Source organism: Canis lupus, chromosome 21 (assembly GCF_011100685.1).
Source record: "Canis lupus familiaris isolate Mischka breed German Shepherd chromosome 21, alternate assembly UU_Cfam_GSD_1.0, whole genome shotgun sequence".
NCBI classification, from domain to species: domain Eukaryota; kingdom Metazoa; phylum Chordata; class Mammalia; order Carnivora; family Canidae; genus Canis; species Canis lupus.
In genome coordinates this window covers 21,533,355-21,552,174 of record NC_049242.1, presented here as the reverse complement: position 1 = coordinate 21,552,174, position 18,820 = coordinate 21,533,355, and the positions used below count along the sequence as shown (strand labels likewise).

At 39.1% G+C, this 18,820-nt stretch overlaps 1 protein-coding gene across 16 annotated transcripts in view; it reads right to left on the bottom strand.

The window, feature by feature from the left end:
- GDPD4 (glycerophosphodiester phosphodiesterase domain containing 4) overlaps window positions 1-18,322 on the bottom strand; it is a 119,045-nt gene extending 100,723 nt beyond the window's left edge. For 10 of the 16 annotated variants that reach the window (XR_005375629.1, XR_005375625.1, XR_005375628.1 and 7 more), the window contains exons 1-3: window positions 18,191-18,322; window positions 14,357-14,559; window positions 9,664-9,767 (exon numbers count right to left, since the gene is read on the bottom strand). Coding sequence is in view for 5 of the 16 variants with exons in the window: in XM_038568522.1 (XP_038424450.1) it covers window positions 9,664-9,767; window positions 14,357-14,545 (293 nt within the window). In the remaining 11 variants the exon portion in view is untranslated. The other 6 variants (XR_005375631.1, XR_005375632.1, XR_005375633.1 and 3 more) reach the window with 4 other exon arrangements.
- Between the last annotated feature and the right edge of the window lie 498 nt (window positions 18,323-18,820).

The window sequence follows — 18,820 nt, the reverse complement described above, 5'->3', positions numbered from 1 at the left end:
ATTTAAGATGTTTAAAGAAATAAAGGAGGACTAATATCCATGTAACAAGAATATGTTTTTGCTTAAAAAAAAAAAATAAAAAGGATTTTAAGTAATCTCTATACCCAACTGAATTTACAACCCAAGAGTAAGAGTTCCACGTTCTACTGACTGAGCCAGTCTGGGGCCCCAAGAATATAGTGGTGGGTTTTTTGTTTTTTGGGTTTTTTTTGTTTTTTTTTGTAAGATTTTATTTATTCATGACAGACACACACAGAGAGGGAGAAAGAGAGGCAGAGACACAGGCAGAGGAAGAAGCAGGCTCCATGCAGGGAGCCTGATGTGGGACTGGATCCCACATCTCCAGGATCACACCCCAGGGCTGAAGGAGGCACTAAACCGCTGAGCCACCAGGGCTGCTCAAATATAGTGTTTTAATACAAAGTTCTTGAAAGAAAATGAACAATGGACTTAATATCAGTGTAGATATAGCCAAAGGACTAATCAAACAGCTTAACCAAGAAATGGTTTTGGCTTTGCTTTCAAGTAAGAATAGAAAACTAAGGTTTGGGGATCCCTGGGTGGCTCAGCGGTTTGGTGCCTGCCTTTGGCCCAGGGCGCGATCCTGGAGTCCTGGGATCGAGTCCCACGTCAGGCTCCTGGCATGGAGCCTGCTTCTCCCTCTGCCTGTGTCTCTGCCTCTCTCTCCTCTCTCTATGACTATCATGAATAAATAATAAAAAAAATAATAATAAAAAAAAAGAAAACTAAGGTTTGCCATTTAATTGTGCCCCTTGTCTTTTCTAATCATTTTTCTGACCACACTAGATTTCTAATCATTTCTCTGACCACACTAGATTTTTTTCACTTCCTTTAACATTCTTTTTTTTTTTTTTAAGGCTTTATTTATTTATTCACGAGAGACAGAGAGAGGCAGAGACATAGGCAGAGGGAGAAGCAGGCTCCCTCTGGGGAGCCCTAAGCCAAACGCAGATGCTCAACCACTGAGCCATCCAAGCGTCCCTCCTTTCAAACTTCTTTTATATATTCAATCACATGTAAGTATTATTAATAGTTTAGTTCAGCTCAAAACTCTCTCGCCAAACTCAAGTGAAGTTCTTATCTACTTGCTATGAACTTCAGGCAAAGGAAAAGCTGTGATTTTTTTCTCTCTCCGTTTTCTACCTCTTCCTATGCATTCATCTGGCTAGTGGTGTGGGCAGGAGGTAGGTAACAAAAGGGAGTGAGAAGAATGAGCAGGAGTTAGGTTTAGTGACTACCTACACATCAGCGAGAATCAAAAAAAAAGAAGTCTTTCTTGGCTATCATCCCTCTAATCTGGGAATATACCACTGCTGATGAATATACAGGAGGCTCACTCTACATGGATTGTCCAATTTAGGCTTCTTGACTTAGTATTTTCAAGAGGCTTTCTCTCTGCTTTGGGCCATTTTCTTTTATATCCCCTTAGTTCCATAATCACATCCCCCTTTTAGAAGAAGGCCTTCTTATTCAATACAGAGAGCCTTTTTAGGACAGCCTAGTCAATGCAACCTCCTCATCTAAACCGACATTTGCTGTACTAGTGCTTAAGAAATCTTCAGGACCTCATCCTTGCTTTCCTATAGCTCCAAGATGCAGCTTTCTTGCATCTTCCCCCAATACATATACTATATACCACAGTTATATTAGAACCACCAATCATTTCTGAAAAAAAAAAAAAAAGGCACATTATTGTGAGGCATTGAGAACTTTCACATACCATAAGGAATAGGGAGACAAGTCCAACCCCACAACACACACAGAGGGTGTGTGGGGGGAAGGAAAGTGACAATTGTCCCATCAAAAATTCTGCTCTACCTGTTTCTAGCTAAAGATAAGAACAATTTAAAAAGCTGGATGATATGTTTTTTAAAATCTAAATGAAGGCATCAGGGAATCTTGTGGTCAATGAACCACTTCATCACTATTGTTGCCCTGACTCATCATCTAGCACCCTGTGCTCCACGTAACAAATATTAGTTTAACAAAGTTGTAACATACTGCCTCCAAACTTGATGATAAAGGAGGCCTTCAGAAATAGTTGGTGCCTTTTACTACTATGACCTAGGACATGGAGAAACTAAAAAAGATCTGGCAGGATCAGAGTGTATGTGGGCCGAGGTGCCACTCCATGTCAGCTAAGTGAACTACCAGATAGTGATATTGCATGAAGGCTGCCATAATGCCTGAGCACACTGCTGACCTTCAGAGTATATAAAACAGTGGCTGCTGATTCACTTCCTACATCCAAATTTTATGCAAATTTCTCGTGACTAATCCTAACTCAATCCTATATTGGGAATGTAATTCTCAGAAATGAAGTTTTAGTTTAGCTGACCCAGAAAGTATATTATCACAGTCCACTCAAGGTCAATTTGGTATCCATACACACTTCTACTAACTACCCTTATTTTCTAACATGATGCAATTATCTCTCATGCAACCAAAAATGGACCAATCCTCTCTCCACAAGAGGTCAGAGTTCTCACCACTGGGTAATGGTTATACCTCTAATTTAAGTACTAATATATATGGTTAATTACTATCAACACACCCTATTTTGAATGGTAGAAGGATGGGAGAAGATAAAAGTAGATAAAGATAGACAGACAGACACACATATAAAGAAGGGAGGGAAGGAGGGATGGGCAAGCACAATTCTGGCCCCCATGACCTTTGCCCTTTGGTGTCACACCAGTGATGATGTTATGTTAGATGGTAAAAGGAACTTTGCAGATGTAATTAAGGTTACTAATCAGTCAACTTTAAAATAAGGAGATTAACCTGAATTATCTGGGTAATCCAGTGTAATCACATGAACTCTTAAAATCAGAAGAGGAGAGCATAAGAGGAAATCAGAGAGATGAAAAAGAACTCAGAGAAATACATAGTGCAAGAAGGATTTGACACCCAGTTGCTAGCTCTGAAGATAGAGAAAGCCACAAGCCAAAGAATGCACTGGCCTCTAGAAGGTGAGAAAAACTTCCATCTGATAACTGCCAAAGAAAGGACACTTCATTTCTACAGCCAGAAATACATGGATTCTGCCGACAACTTGAATAAATCTGGAAGTGGATTTTCACCCAGAGACTACAGATAAAAGCTCAGGCCAGCTGGCACCTTGAATTTAGCATTATGCGATCCGAAGCAGAGTACCCAGTTGAGCATGCTTGACTTCTGACCTATAGAACTGTGAGATAATAAATGGGTATTGTTTCAGGCCACTGAATTTGTAGTAATTTGCTATAGCAGCAATAGAAAACTGCCCATGAAACTTATTTGTGGCATTAGAACCTGTGGGAATACATTTATACATACAATTTCTATTTGATGATGGAGTATTTACTGGGAATTCTGCTTGCTGCCAAGTATGTTTATTCCAATTATGCATTCCAGAACTAGAGAAATAACCAGAGTGGGTTTGGGGACCCACTAGACCCACTGTAGAAATGGACCTGAGCCAAAGTGCCATCTATTACCTATCATCTGAAAGCCTTATTCTGACTAGTGAATCACATCTCCAGAAATTCCTATCAGTTCAGTGTCAGTGTCCATTAGTTCCTGTAAAAGTATAACCCCCATGCACAACGACCTTGGTAAATGGCTAGATAGTCTTTGGGGGGAAACTAGGAGGAAGACTGACAGTATATACTTTTGATTGTGTAGCAAGGTCCTTATGCAGAGTCTTACTTTCATTTAAGAGCAAATCTATTTGGTAAATGAGTAAAATAGAGAGCAGGCAAATAACAGAAAAGATTAACAAACTTAAAAGTTGAATTTTTGAAAAGGTAAATAAAATAAACAAACCTGTAGCAAGACTAACCAAAGAAGAAAGAGAGGACCCAAATAAATAAAATTATAAATGAAAGGGGGGACGCTCCAACTGATACCACAGAAATAAAAGGGATCATAAACAACTGCTATGCCCAACTATATGCCCACAAACTAGACAACCTAGAAGAAATGGGTAAGTTCCTAGAAACATACAACCTACCAAGAATGAATTATGAAGAAATAGAAAATCTGAACAGACCTATACTGAGAAGACCGACTCAGAAATCAAAAACCTTCCAGCAAGAAAATCCCAGGACCAGATTGTTTAACTGGTGAATTTTACCAAATATTTAAAGAATTAACACAATTCTCTCTCAAACTCTTCTAAAAACCAAAGAGGAAAGAACACTCCCAAACTCATTTTACAAAACCAGAATTACCCTGATACCAAAGCTGGATAAGGACACTACAAGAAATGAAAACCACAGGCCCTGGGTGTTATATGCAACGAATTAATCACTAATTTCTATCCCTGAAACTAATAATATATGTTAACTAAATAGAATTTGAATAAAGAATATTTTAAATAAGATAAAAAATAATTTAAAAAAACTATAGACCAATATCCCAGATGAATATAGATGCAGAAATTCACAACAAAATATTAGGAAGCCAGATTTAACAGCACATTAAAAAGATCATACACCATGATCAAGTGGTTCATCCCAGTAATGTAAGGAAGGTTGAACATACACAAAACAGTAAGTGCGATACACTACATTAATATGATGAAACACAAAAATCATATGATCATCTCCATAGATGAAAAAATAGCATTTGACAGAATTCAATATCTATTCATGATAAAAACTCTCAACAGGAAAACCAAGAAACAGACTCCTAACTATAGAGGACAAACTGATGGTTAATAGAGGGGAAGTTGGAGAGGAATGGGTTAAGTGGGTGATGGGGATTAAGGAGGGCACTGTTTGTGATGAGCACTCGGTATAATATGCAAGTGCTGAATCACTAAATTCTATATCTGAAACTAAATTTACACTGCATGTTAAGTGGAATTAATTAATTAATTTTTAAGATATTATTTATTTATGAGAGATACAGAAGGAAAGCCAGAGGCAGAGAGATTCCTCATAGGGAGCCCGATGTGGGACTCAATCCAGGAACCCAGGATCACAGGCTGAGCCAAAGGCGTCTAGACACTCAACCACTGAACCACCCATGTGTCCCTGATAACTGGAATTTAAACAAAAATTTGGAAAGAAAAAAACTCAATAAATAAAATACAGAATTATACCCTAACATAATAAAGGACACATATGACAAGTCTACAGTGAATATCTTAATTGTGAAAGGTTGAAAGCTTTTCCTCTAAGATCAAGAACAAGACAAGGGTGCACACACTCTCACCACTCTTATTCAACATAGTACTGGAAATCCCAGCCAAAGCAATCAGGCAAGAAAAAAAAAAACAGAATTGGAAAGGAAGAAGTACAAATGTCTCTATTTGCAGATTATATGATTTTATATATAGAAAATATAGACTTCACCAAAAAACAATTAAATCTAATTTAGCAAATTCAGTTAAGTTGCAGGAGACAGAATCAACACCCAAAAATAGTAGCATTACTGTACATTACTAATGAATTATATGAAAAAGAAATTTAAAAATTCCATTTACATTAGCATCAACAACAATAAAATACCTAGGCAGAGATTTAACCAAGGAAGTTAAAGACCTACCTACTGGAAAATAAAAGACACTGAGGAAAGAGATTGAAGACATGAATGGAAAGATATCCTACATTCATGACTGAAAGAATATTATTAAAATTCCCATATTACCCAAAGCCATCTGTAGATTCAGTTCAATTCCTACCAAAATTCCAAAGGCATTTTTCACAGAAATAGAACAATCTTAAAATTTTTATGGAACCACAAAAGACCTTGAACAGCCAAAGCAATATGGAAAAAGAACAAAGCTGGAGCCATGATACGCCCTGATTTCAGACTATATTACAATGCCATTGTAATCAAAACAGTATGGTGTGGGCATTAAAAACAGACATATAGATCAATGGAACAGAATAAAGAGCCCAGGTGTATATATGGTCAATAAATTTACAGCAAAGAAGCCAAAAACCAAGAATATACAATAGGGAAAGGGCAGTCTCCTCAATAACCTGGACAGCCACATCCAAAAGAATGAAACTGGACCACTGTGTAATACCATACACAAAATGGATTATTAAAGTCTGAATGTAAAATTTGAAATAATAAAACTCCTAGAAGAAAACATAAGCAAAGAGTTTCTTGACATCCATGTTGGTGATGATTTTTTTTGGATTTGACACCAAAAGCTAAGGCAACAAAATAAACAAGTGGGACTATATCAAACTAAAAAGCTTCTGCACAGGAAAGCATCAACAAAATGAATGGCAACCTACTTAAAGGGAGAAAATATCTGCAAAACGTGTTTGAGTGAGTGGTTAATATCAAATATACATCAAGAACTCATACATTTCAATAGCAAATAAATAACCCAATTAGAATTGAGAAAGAGATGTAATAAACAGACATTTTTCCAAAGAAGACATATACACCAAGAGGTACGTGATAAAGTATATAAAAGTTACAGCATAGGGTATACAGTCAATGGTATCGTAATAGCATTGTATGGTGACAGCTGTACTTGCGGTGAGCACAGCATACAGAGTTGTGGAAAATAAAAGCACAAGACCTTTAAAATAAGTTATAGTGAAAAAATTAATAAAAAAATCAAGGACAGTTTCTTCAATAAATGGTGCTAGGAAAACTGGACAGCCACATGTAGAAGAATGAAACTAGACCATTTTTTTATACAAAGATAAACTCAAAATGAATGAAAGGCCTAAAAAATGGACAGACGACCTGACCATTTTTCCAAAGACATTCAGGCCAACAGGTATAGGAAAAGGTGCTCAGTATCACTAATCATCAGGCAAATGCAAATCAAAACTCACAATGAGATATCACCTGACACCTGTTAGAATGGCTATTATCAAAAAGCCAAGAAATAACAAATGTTGGTGAGGATGTGGAAAAAAGGGTACCTTTGAGCACTGTTGGTGGGAATGCAAAATGGTACAGCCACTGTGGAAAACAGTATGGAGGTTCCTTAAAAAATTTAAAATGGAACTACCATGTGACCCTACCAATTCCACTTTGGGATATCCAAAAGAAATAAAAACAGTAACTCAAGAAGATATATGCACCCCCATCTTTAGTGCAGCATTATTTATAATAGCCAAGATATGGAAACAACCTAAATGTCTGTCAATGGATTAATAAAGAAAAATATGGTATAAATACACAATGGAATATTATTCAGCCATAAAAAAGAATGAGATCTTGCTATGTGCAACAGCATGGATGGACCCTGAGAGTATTATGCTAAGTGAAATAAATCAAAGAAAGATAAGATATCATATGATCTCACTTATAGGAAATCTTAAAAAAAAAAAAAAAAAACTAAACTCACAGACACAGAAAACAGATTGGTGGTTTCTAGGGGCAAGGAGTGAGGGGTAGGTAAAATGGGTGAAGATAGAAAAAAAGGTACAAATTTCCAGTTAGAAAGTAAGTCCTGAGCATGTAATATACAGCATAGTGGCGTAATAATATTATATATTTGAAAGTTGCTGAAGAGAGATCTTAAAAGTTATCACAAGAAAAAAATTTGTAACAATGGTGATGGATGTTAATTAAAATGGTGATCATCTTGCAATATATACAATACCAAATCATTATGTTGTACACCTGAAACTAATAAATTATATCTCAATAAAAAGTTTTCCAAAATTGGGAAATTCTAAATATAAGAAATGAAACAGGGATCCCTGGGTGGCGCAGCGGTTTGGCGCCTGCCTTGGCCCAGAGCACGATCCTGGAGACCCGGGATCGAATCCCACATCAGGCTCCCGGTGCATGGAGCCTGCTTCTCCCTCTGGCTGTGTCTCTGCCTCTCTCTCTCTCTCTCTCTCTATTTCTCTGTGACTATCATAAATAAATAAAATTAAAAAAAAAATGAAACATTTTTGTATTTCAAGTGTTTTGTAGTAACTTAGAACTGATGCATAAAGACTGCATATAAGCAGACAAGAAAAATCACTAAAAATCCCACAAGATAATGGGCAAAGAAGAAAACTAAAAAGAAAATAAACTATTTTTAACACTTAATGATTAAATTAAAATAAAACAAATTCTATCTATAAAATTAATAAAAATTATTCAAAATAGAATAATTAATGCTGTCAATGACAGGTTAAAATAGAAACTCTCGAGGCACTTGGGTGGCTCAGCTGATTGAGCATCCAACTCTTGATCTCGGCTCAGGTCATAATATCAGGGTGGTTAAAACTGAGCCCCAAGTTGGCCCCATGCTGGGTGTGGAAACTGCTTAAGATTCTCTCCCTTTCCCTCTTCCTCTGCCCCCTCCCCCCAACTCAGGCAAATACATGCACATGTGTGCTCTCTTTCTCTATAAAACAAAAACAAAAACAAAGAAACTCTCATATACCTCTGTTGCAAATGAAAATCACTACAATCTTTTGAGAAAGTACTTCAGCAATAGGCATAATGAATATTAAAAATGTTTATTCTTCTTGGCTCAATAATGCTACTTGTGAGAATCTATCTAAGACCTAAGTCAGAATACAAACTCTTATTCTCTGCACTCTTATTTCATAAAAACAAGAAAATTAGAAACATTCATAACCACATACAAAGTGGTTAAGTATTTTACAGCATCTTCATATCATGAAATATTTTGAAACTATTTTAAATGATGTTCAGTTTTTAACAATTTTTTCAAAATGTTTATAATTATTTTAAGTGAAAAGGAAAAATAAAATTATATATATGTATGGTATGAGTGCAATAATATAAAAAAATAAGTGTAGAAAAAAAGGCTGGGAAATATACCAACAAGTAATTGTCACTCAAGAATAAGACTAAGCTGATTTTTATATTTTTCAAGTTTTTATATTTAAAATAACAAACCAGGGGTGCCTAAATGGCTCAGCTGGTTAACTGTCCAACTCTTGATTTTGGCTCAGGTCATGACCTCAGGGTCACAAGACTGAGTCCCACCTCTGGCTCCATGCTGTACGGAGCCTACTTAAGATTCTCTCTCTCTCTAACCCTCTCTCCCTCCCCTCCTCTCTTTCTTCTCTCCCCTCCTCCCTTGAAAAAAAAAAGAAAAGAAAACACACTTTAATTCTATAAAAGTAAAACTCAACTATATTCCATTTTTTTAAAAGTCTCGTATTCAAACATACCTCTTTCTCCCCCAAATACCAAATAATGAGTAAGATTTGCAACCACCAGACCAAAGAAACTGGAATTGCTGTGAGCAATCCAGTATGAAGAGTGTGGCCATGAAAGAATGCCAAGGACACCCATTTCTGTGTTCAGAGCCCTAGGAAGCTCCCTAGGTACAGAAGGAAGAGGGGGAGGCTAGAGGTGAGGCAGAGACAGGAGGGTTCATGGACAGAGAACACAAAGACCAACTAGTATAAGGCATCAGTAGCCCAGACAAAAAGACTGGGAACAAGGTTTCAGGGAGTCATCTGAATAGCTTCCCACTGAGCCAGATTTGGACTAAATGTGGAAGGTAAGTGAAATAAGTGAGGGTGCTGAGCATCCTTCCTCCACCACAGAGTTAGGCCTCTCATCCACCCACTGTGGAAAAGACCAATTTTGTGACCCTTCCTCTTATACCACCAGATCTTTTCAGCCTGAGGTACAATTCAGGTGGCCAGCAAACCAAAGAGCCCCTATACAAATGAAAACACAAAAAGTGAAACTCACCAGTCAAAGCCAAAGTATTCATTTGAAGTTTCTATCCACACGAACAGCAAAATCACAGACAAGAAAAATGAAATAATCACAAATGGGTAAAATAATCGCTCTCTCTGGGAAAAGAAAAAAGTATAAATCAGCTCCATTTATCCATGTCACTTCAGCAATATCTGTATAAACTTGTCAAAGTTCTGTATAGTTGCAATGCCGCACATTATCTTCTGGAGACTGGAGTGACCACTGTATTCTCCTTACCCCTATGGAATTTTGTATAAGCCTATTTATAACATTTATTACATTTAGTTGCAATTACATGTTTATCTTTTTGTATTTGGTGAGAAAGTTTCTTCTCTAAGAAACTGTTACACACCTCCATCCTGGCAATATCCAGCAGAGTTCCTTAAATGGAGCTAGCTCTTAACAACCCTCTGTTGCATTAATCCACCTCTTCATCTACCAAATGTTTGTTCGCTGACTCAATCTTTGAGTAATTCATCCAGTCATCACTCATCAGTTCATTTAGTCACTTACCTGCCCAAATTTGGGGGATGGAGGACAGGTTAAGGAATAAAGCTTTTTTTGAGTAGCTACCTTGTGCCAGTACAATGCTAGAAATTGCAAAAACTACTTTCATTTGCTTCATTTTTCAATATGGCCATATAAATTAGGTATTATTATCCTTAACTTTGCAGAAGAACTAAAGCTCAGAGAAGTGAAATAATTGACTCAAAGCCACACAGCCAAGAAGTAGCAGGGATACTGCCCAGATCTCTGAGCCTAAAGCCAGGATGGAGTACATCTTTATGGAGGTGTTCAAACAGCCTTGAAGGCAACCTCCTTCACTGAAAGTCACATCACAAGCCAGTCATGCTAGAGGTTGCCAAATGCTTCCCGGGAACATTAGGTTTGCGTTGCTACCTGAGTTACAATCTTAACACTTCTGTATCACCTAAATAAGAATTCTGCCTCTCTTTAGGGCAGCCCGGGTGGCTCAGCGGTTTAACAACGCCTTCAGCCCAGGGTGTGATCCTGGAGACCCGGGATCGAGTCCCACATCAGGCTCCCTGGGTGGAGTCTGCTTCTCCCTCTGCCTGTGTCTCTGCCGGCCCCCCACCCATGAATAAATAAATAAAATCTTAAAAAAAAAAAAAAAAGAATTCTGCCTCTTTAGAACACTGCATTTAATCTGTTAACACTGGACAGATAATCTTTGCCCTGTCTAAACTATGGCATTACTGTGAAAAATAAAAATAAATAAAATGGAAAATGTAGGAACTGTATTCCAAAAAGATGAGAGACATTACAGCTATCAAGGTGCACTTTCTGGGTGTAGGAGGATGAAGAGCACAAAATCTTTGATTCAGATTTTACACTCCTACTCTATCTTCTAAATCTCATGTGGACTTTAGAAACATGTATCAGATAATGTCATTCCCCTGCTCAAAACCCTGCCAGAGCTTCCTGTTGCATTAACATACCATCAAACTGCCTGCCATGGCCCACAAGGTCCTCAATGATCAATCCTTGTCCATCCCTGACCTCATCTTATTCTACACATTCCATTTCTGAACTCCAGACTGGCCTTCTTTCTGTTTCTATAATATGACCAAATTCATTTCTACTTCAAAACTTTTGAACTTTCTGGTTCCTCTGCCTGGAATACTTTTGCCCCCAGCTGCACACATGGCTGACTCTACATCTCCATTTAGGAGACAGTTCACATGACGCTTTTGCAAAGAGATCTTCTCCAACCACTCTCCCACCCCAGATTCTAACACTGTTTCTTATTTAATATCTTTAAAGCTCCTATCACTATCTGAAATAATCTCTCTTCATTTATGGTCTATTAACTAACTCATCCCACTAGATTCATAAGCTGCAGGAAGGTTGAGGCCTTAGTTGTCTTATTCACTGTGGAACAGAAGTGTTCCACTAACTTGTTTTTGTTGAATAGATCCATTTCCTTGTTTTGATTCTCACTGTTGCCCCTCTTCCTCAATCATTTTCAAAGGCTCCCCGCTATTTACAAGGGAAAGTTCAAATACTTTAGCTTGACACAAAGATGCTTCATAATTTGATCAAAATATTACTTTACAACCCTATTGCTTACCATTGCTTTACATGTCCTTAATTCATCATTGGAAATTTACTTTTCCCTAAACACACCACTGTTTCTCTATTCCTCGACCTCTGACCACCTCATTTCCTCTACCCATAATCCCTTGTACCAATATTTCTGTATATGAAAGATCACTTCCAAGAGTAACAAAATAGCTAATATTTATTAAGGGCTAATTGTGTGCCAAGCCCAATTCTAAGTGTTTTCCATATATTACTTCTTCCATTCCCACAACAAATCCTATTGGTAGGTACTATTATAACCATCTCCATTTTTCTTCCTTTTTTCTTTTTTTAAGATTTTGTCTATTCATGAGAGACACAAAGAGAGGCAGAGACATAGGCAAAGGGAGATGCAGGCTCCCTGCTGGGAATCCAAAGCGAGACTCAATCCTAGGACTCCAGGATCATGCCCTGAGCTGAAGGCAGAAGCTCAACCACTGAGCTACCCAGGCATACCTACCATCTCCATTATTCTAATGAGGCATCTAAAGCACTAGCTGTCAAGTAACCTGCGCAAGTGGTAAAACTCTAATTTGGAGATAGTCCGTGGTAAAGCCATAAACTGAATCCATGTAGTCTTTTCTCATAACACAAGATTTTAGTTCTTATGCTACATGCTTTGCTCCTTCCCCTGAGCGAAAATGGGGCCTTGAGAATTATCTAGGGACCTTAGGAATTATCTCATTCAATTCTCTAACTATAGAGAGGCTCAGAGATCTCAAATCATCAGCCAAAGGCAGAGTGGGAATTAGTACTCAAACATTCTCCCAGGCTCTAGTCCAAGGATTTTTCCATTACACACACTGCCTCAAATGTCACCCTGCCCATGAAGCCTCCCTTTTCTTTCTTATTACATAGTAACTCTCATGTAACTTACTTCCTCAATCCTAAGTAATAAGTTTCTTTTTTTTTTTTTAATTTTTATTTATTTATGATAGTCACACACACAGAGAGAGAGAGAGAGAGAGAGGCAGAGACACAGGCAGAGGGAGAAGCAGGCTCCATGCACCGGGAGCCAGACGTGGGATTCGATCCCCGGTCTCCAGGATCCGCCCTGGGCCAAAGGCAGGCGCCAAACCGCTGCGCCACCCAGGGATCCCAGTAATAAGTTTCTGTTGAATCAGTTCACTCTTCTCCATATTTACCATCACTATCTAATCTAGACCACCAACATCTCTTACCTTAATTAAATACTGCTATCATTTTCTCTTTGAAGGCAAAGACATCTCCTCCCTTGTTTGTACCTTCCAATCCATCCCCCACATGATCAAACAATCATTCCAAAACATAGATCAGGAAACATCAGTTTAAAATCTTTAGGGACTCTCTATCGTCTACATGATAGAAGTCAAATTCTTAAAACCACACAACATTGGTCCCATCTCCCTCTCTGGCTTCACTTCCCATCACTTCTCCATTTGTAACCTCCTTTCCACCTAAAATAAACCTTATACCAATGCCCCTTGACTCCTCCAATACTATTGCTTCTGCCATCCCCTATGCTTAGCTACCCAGTTCTTAATCACCTCTTGCCTTCTATAAGAAGTTGTTTTCAGCCTCTCCCTTGGCACATGGAAGCATGTATGTATATATACACATACACACACACAAATACTCTTAGAATTTAAGATTGCATCATGCTGGTCTCTTCCTCCAATAGACTATGAATTGCTTGAGAGCAGGAACCATATCTAAGGCAGTTCTTCATTCCTAGACATTAGTATATAAACTAGTCTGTATAAACTATAAACTAATAGACTGTCTAGGAAGGTAAGATATAGGAAAGAGTAGAACACGTCTCCTAATCTAGGCAAGCTTCCCATTACTACCCCTTTGCTTGTGCTCCCCACTTTACATATAAGAAACTAGTGATCTAAATGGTCAGAATCTCAGACTTTGGCTGGACTGCATTTACAAGTACATGAAGGTACATGATGTGGCCCTCCTCTTATCACTTCAGTGTGCTCATCACTTGGTCTCTTATATCAAATAGTCCACCAGAGGATCCCAACATATGGCTTAGAATTTAAAATAAGAGGCTTCAATAAGATTAGGTCACATGCCACAACTCAGCCTTACTAAAGTTTTTCATTAGGGAAAATAGGCATTAGCCTGACCAATAATAAAGGAATACCTTGTTTCCTACTTGCTATTATTTTTCTCATAAACATAACTCCTTTGGGAAACTCACCATGAAGAGAGAATTTAAGATTCAAGCATTCCTGTAATTCCTAGTCAAAAACATCTAACTACACCTAAACTTTTTCTTCAAAATTTACTAAATGAATAAAAGCAAAAGTAAATCAATGAGTAAATAAATGACATAAAAGATTTAGTAAGAAAAAAAAAGATTTAGTAAGAAAAAGGAGAAGAATAAAAGTGAAAGAAAATGAAGAAAACAAGCATGTGTTTCTGTAAGGTTAATTTTGGCTCCAGACTTGTAGCAGGCTTTTCATCAGAGAACTAGAGCTCTACTATGCCCAGGCCTGGGGACTCTAATGATCCCTCATAGGGCCAGGAACCAGCCCATGTTCCCCACATTTGAGAAAGTATGGTCCTACTCCTTCCCATCTCTCTGTACCCAACAGCAGCAGCAGGGTCCAGGTCTAGACATTTTCTCCTGTTTGACTTGCCACTCGCAGGTATAGCAACCAGTAATCAAGGTGATGTAGCATTGTCGGTTGCAGGTGCACAGGACACATGGATTACGCTCTTTCAGACTTCTATTCTTCTGGCTACTCCCAGGTTCAACCCTGTTGGCCTTAAGCATGGTTCACCCTCTTGCTGAAATGACAAATAAAATGATTAGGATCTAATAGCTCCTTCAAATGTTTCCTACCTCACTGTCATACAGAAAATTCCATCAAAAATTGATAGATTTTAAAAGTTTATAATCTAGGATAATGCACTGGATTCAGGGCAGATGAGTAGAGCTTCACCCTACCTTTTCCCCTAACTTGTTGAGTACTTAGTGCAGTCATGAGCTATCTAAGGTTTAGTTTTTTTTTCACCTCTAAAGTGGGACCATATTCTCTGTCCTAGACAACTAATAAATGCTGAAAGCATCTTATTAGATAACATATACACATGTGTTTTTTCAATATTTGTAATATGCTCCTGAAATAACTTGAGAACCTAAGAGGCATGGGTGAGGTATGTGAAAAATACAACCACCGACTAATAAGTGACTCAGATACACAGCTGCCTGGCTGCCCCTTCCCTTTTGCTCTTTTCCCATGTGGAATTAGTTAGCATTAGCCTCAATTTAAATGATGGAATATTCAAAATAGCAATGGCCAAAATATGACAAGTTTGTTTTTTCTTTTGCCAACAAAAATATTTCAGAAACTATGCGGTATGTAGCTTCACAATGTCCTTAAGAACCCTGATATCTTCCATCTTGCTGTTCCACTGCAGCACAGGGGTTCCTCATCAGCATCCAAAAATGGATGCTCAAGTTACATGCTACCATGCTAAATTCCAACTAGGAGAAAGGGAGAAGAACAAAGGATGTTCCCCCTTATTTTAAGGACACTGACAAAAATTGAACATGCATTTCACTGACAGAGGTTTTCTTACTAGAAAAAAAGAAAGAAAAGAAAAGGATATTGAGGGATGTCTAGCTGTCACTACTGAATTTTCTCACCCTACTGTAATAGGATACTCTCAGAGAATGTGTGGAATGAATGGCCAAAAAAAACCCCTGAAAACTATTTAAGAATAAACAAACAAGAAGTCTTAAAGGGCCTGATCCCAGGCAATCATCTCTGCTCCTGAAAACTTTGTTGTGCTCCACTTAGTTTTTCTGTGAAAAGCAGTGTTGTAGTTAAGTGTGTTGTAGTTCACAGTGCATAGTCTGAATGTACACCTCTGGCAAAAATGGGAATAAGAGGGACTGGAGTAACCTTCCCAACTTAAGTGACTAAAAACATGGGGAAAATATGAAAGAACAGTTTTCACACAGTGGACAACAGGCAGTGAACGATAGCCATTCTTGAGAGAGAAGAAACAAAGGAAGTGAGTATTATATATGCAATCTGGATAGTTTCCAGGATGAAGCACTGGGAATGAGAATGTAGGTGAATCCTGGCAGTATCCCTGAACTGAGCAGACAGAAATGGGAGTTTGGGGAAGGAAAAGCACCAACCCCTATGTCTTCCCCTGAGTCACCAACTGAATATAAATCAGTACATGGGTGTGAAGAAATTATCTGACACTACAGAAAGAACCACATAAAACAAGGTGCTTAGACAAAAGAGCTCACAAAAGGCTGGGAATAGTTGGTGTTTTCTCTAGAGCAGAAAAGCCTCATAATCCATGAGGCACTAGGAAGCATACTCAGAAGGGTATTGCCTCAATAGTAGAAAAAAGGGTGAAAAAAAAATTAGGTCTACATTAAAGGCTACTAGGATTATGGCCGGTCCAAAGTTTAAAAAGTAGCTTCAAAATTGTCAAAATGTTTCCAAGTAACTTGGATCTCTTCTGAAACAAAGATCAGAATTAAAAAAAAAAAAAAAAAAAAATACAAGTAGCCAAAAAACCAAATTCTCAATGCCAACTATTCAATCAAAAATTACCAGGAAAAAAAAAATTAACAGGAATATGGGGGCACCTGGGTGGCTCAGGTGGCTGGTGGCTTCCTTTGGCTTAGGTCATGATCCCAGGCTCCTAGGATCAAGCCCCACGTCCCACTCCCTGCTTAGCGAGGAGTCTGCTTTTCCCGCTCCCTCCCACCCTGTTCATGCACATGTGTTGCTCGCTCTCAAATAAATACATAAAATCTTTCAAAAATATATTTTAAAAAATTACCAGGAACATAAAAGAGAAAGGAAGGGTAGGAATTGGAGTCAAATGATGCAGTCTACCTCACTAGTTACCAGCAGATCAAAAGACCTTGTTTTTTGCTTGAGGCAAAAAGACAAAGAAAGACCTTTCACCATGATGCAAAATGACTTAAAAAATAATTTCCCATTTATGGGCACCCAATCAAATGGCTTCTACAGGAGAAACAGACAAAACTACAATCATGGTGGGAGATTTAGCATACTTCTCTGAATAAAAAATATATTAATTTATATTCTCTCAATAATAATTAATAACCAGACAAAAAAGTCTAAAAGGTTTTAACAACTTGATTAACTAATTTTTTTTTTAAGATTTTATTTATTTATTCACAAGAGACACACAGAGAGAGGCAGAGACACAGGCAGACGGAGAAGCAGGCTCCATGCAGGGAGCTCGATGACCAGGTCCGGGGCCCCAGGACCATGCCTGGGGCCCAAGGCAGACGCTCAACCGCTGAGCCACCAGGCGTCCCAATGAACTAATCTTAATTAACATGTATAAAACACTCAATGACTGCAGAATATACATTCCATTGGAATTGGAACATTTATTGAAAGTCGTATATTGAACCACACAATTGGTTTTAATAAACTTTTAAGAATTGGTATCTTACAGAGCATATTTTCTGACTACAGCACAATTCAGCCAGAAATCAGTAAGAAAAAAATAACTATAAAAATCCACACTTGGAAATTAAACAATATATAAAGGGGGGGGGGAACCCCATGGGTCAAAGGAAAATAATCACAACGGAAATGAGAAGCCTGAATTAGGCTGATGATCAAACTCCATGAATTTGGTGTGACCAACTGCAAATATTGATATGCCCAAGAACAGAAGCCCTGTGACTGGGAGGGTGGTAAACTGCTTGAATACTGAATTACAGGCAGCATTTTCAGAATCATTACCACAGCCATTTCCCACGTACCTACAGATCCTTGAAGTTCAGTACCATTTAGGGAAAGATCAAAACATTGTTCCCCTTCCAAACCTCTCCTCTTGATTTCCAAACCCATATATCCTGCAGCCTGCAAAATCTCCACTGGGATTTCTCCCAAACATCTCAAAATATATCCCAAACCCAACTTTCCAAACCTATTCCTTCTGAAGCCTGTCCCATCATAGCAAAGGGCACCACCATCTACCTCGTGCTTCGGTCAAACGCCAGGGCCTGCTTGCCAGGATGGAGAACCTAGAACGAGACTCAGGCGCCCTCCACGAGGAAACGGGGCAAGAGACAACATTTGCAGGCGCTGAACCCAGGCAGCACTGGGCCAGGAGAGCCGAGGAGGGGAGGGACGGCCGAGCCCCTCACACCTGCAGGGAGTTGCGGGGCGAACGAACGCAGGCCCGCCCCGGGGCGCAGCGGAGGCCCTGGGCCTGCCCGGCCTGAGGGCCCTGCGGTCTCGGCTTCCTCCTCTGAGGCGGCGATGGCACCAGCTCACCGCCCCCACTGCGCTGCCGGGGCACGAGGGCCTGAGGCCTGGCCGCCAACTCGGTAATATGTATGAAGCCTTCCACTCCTGGAGATGCTTAAGGAGGGGAGCACAGAGCTGGACACACTACTTACGGCGACTTCAAAGCCTCAAACACAAATACGACTTCTCCACTGGAAAAGACCAGCGTCTCTCAAAATGGACGCCGGGTTTGAGGAGGCGCTGGAGGCCGCGGCGCGGGCGAGGCCGGGGGGCGTGGCCGGGGCGGCGGGGGCGTGGCCTCAGGTCTCTCCCCCACCGCCAGGCTAAGTTTACTCCGACCGCCCCCCATCCGAGCTCAGGTCAACACCGCGTTTCAAGTGTGTGTCTGGAAGTATGCTCTCTTTATTTTGCTGCTTATAAAAATAACTTGGGCATAAGCTTAGTTCTTGTTCGTCATTTAGTTTAGGCATTAACTTTTTTGTAGCCAAGTTATTTACAGATTATCTCTCCCTTTTTTTTTTTTTTTTTTACTTTTTTTCTTGTCTTTTTCCCCCCCAACCTACTTCAAACAATGGGCCTGTTTTAGTTTTGTTTATTTCATCTTTGATTCCGCCAGCTATTTCTTTTATTTTTTTAATTTTATTTATTTATTCATGAGATGCACAGAGACCTAGGCAGAGGGAGACGCATGTTCCCTACAGGGAGCCCCCTGTGGGACTACATCCCAGGACTCTGGGATCACAACCAGAGCCAAAAGCAGATGCTCAACCACTGAGCTACCC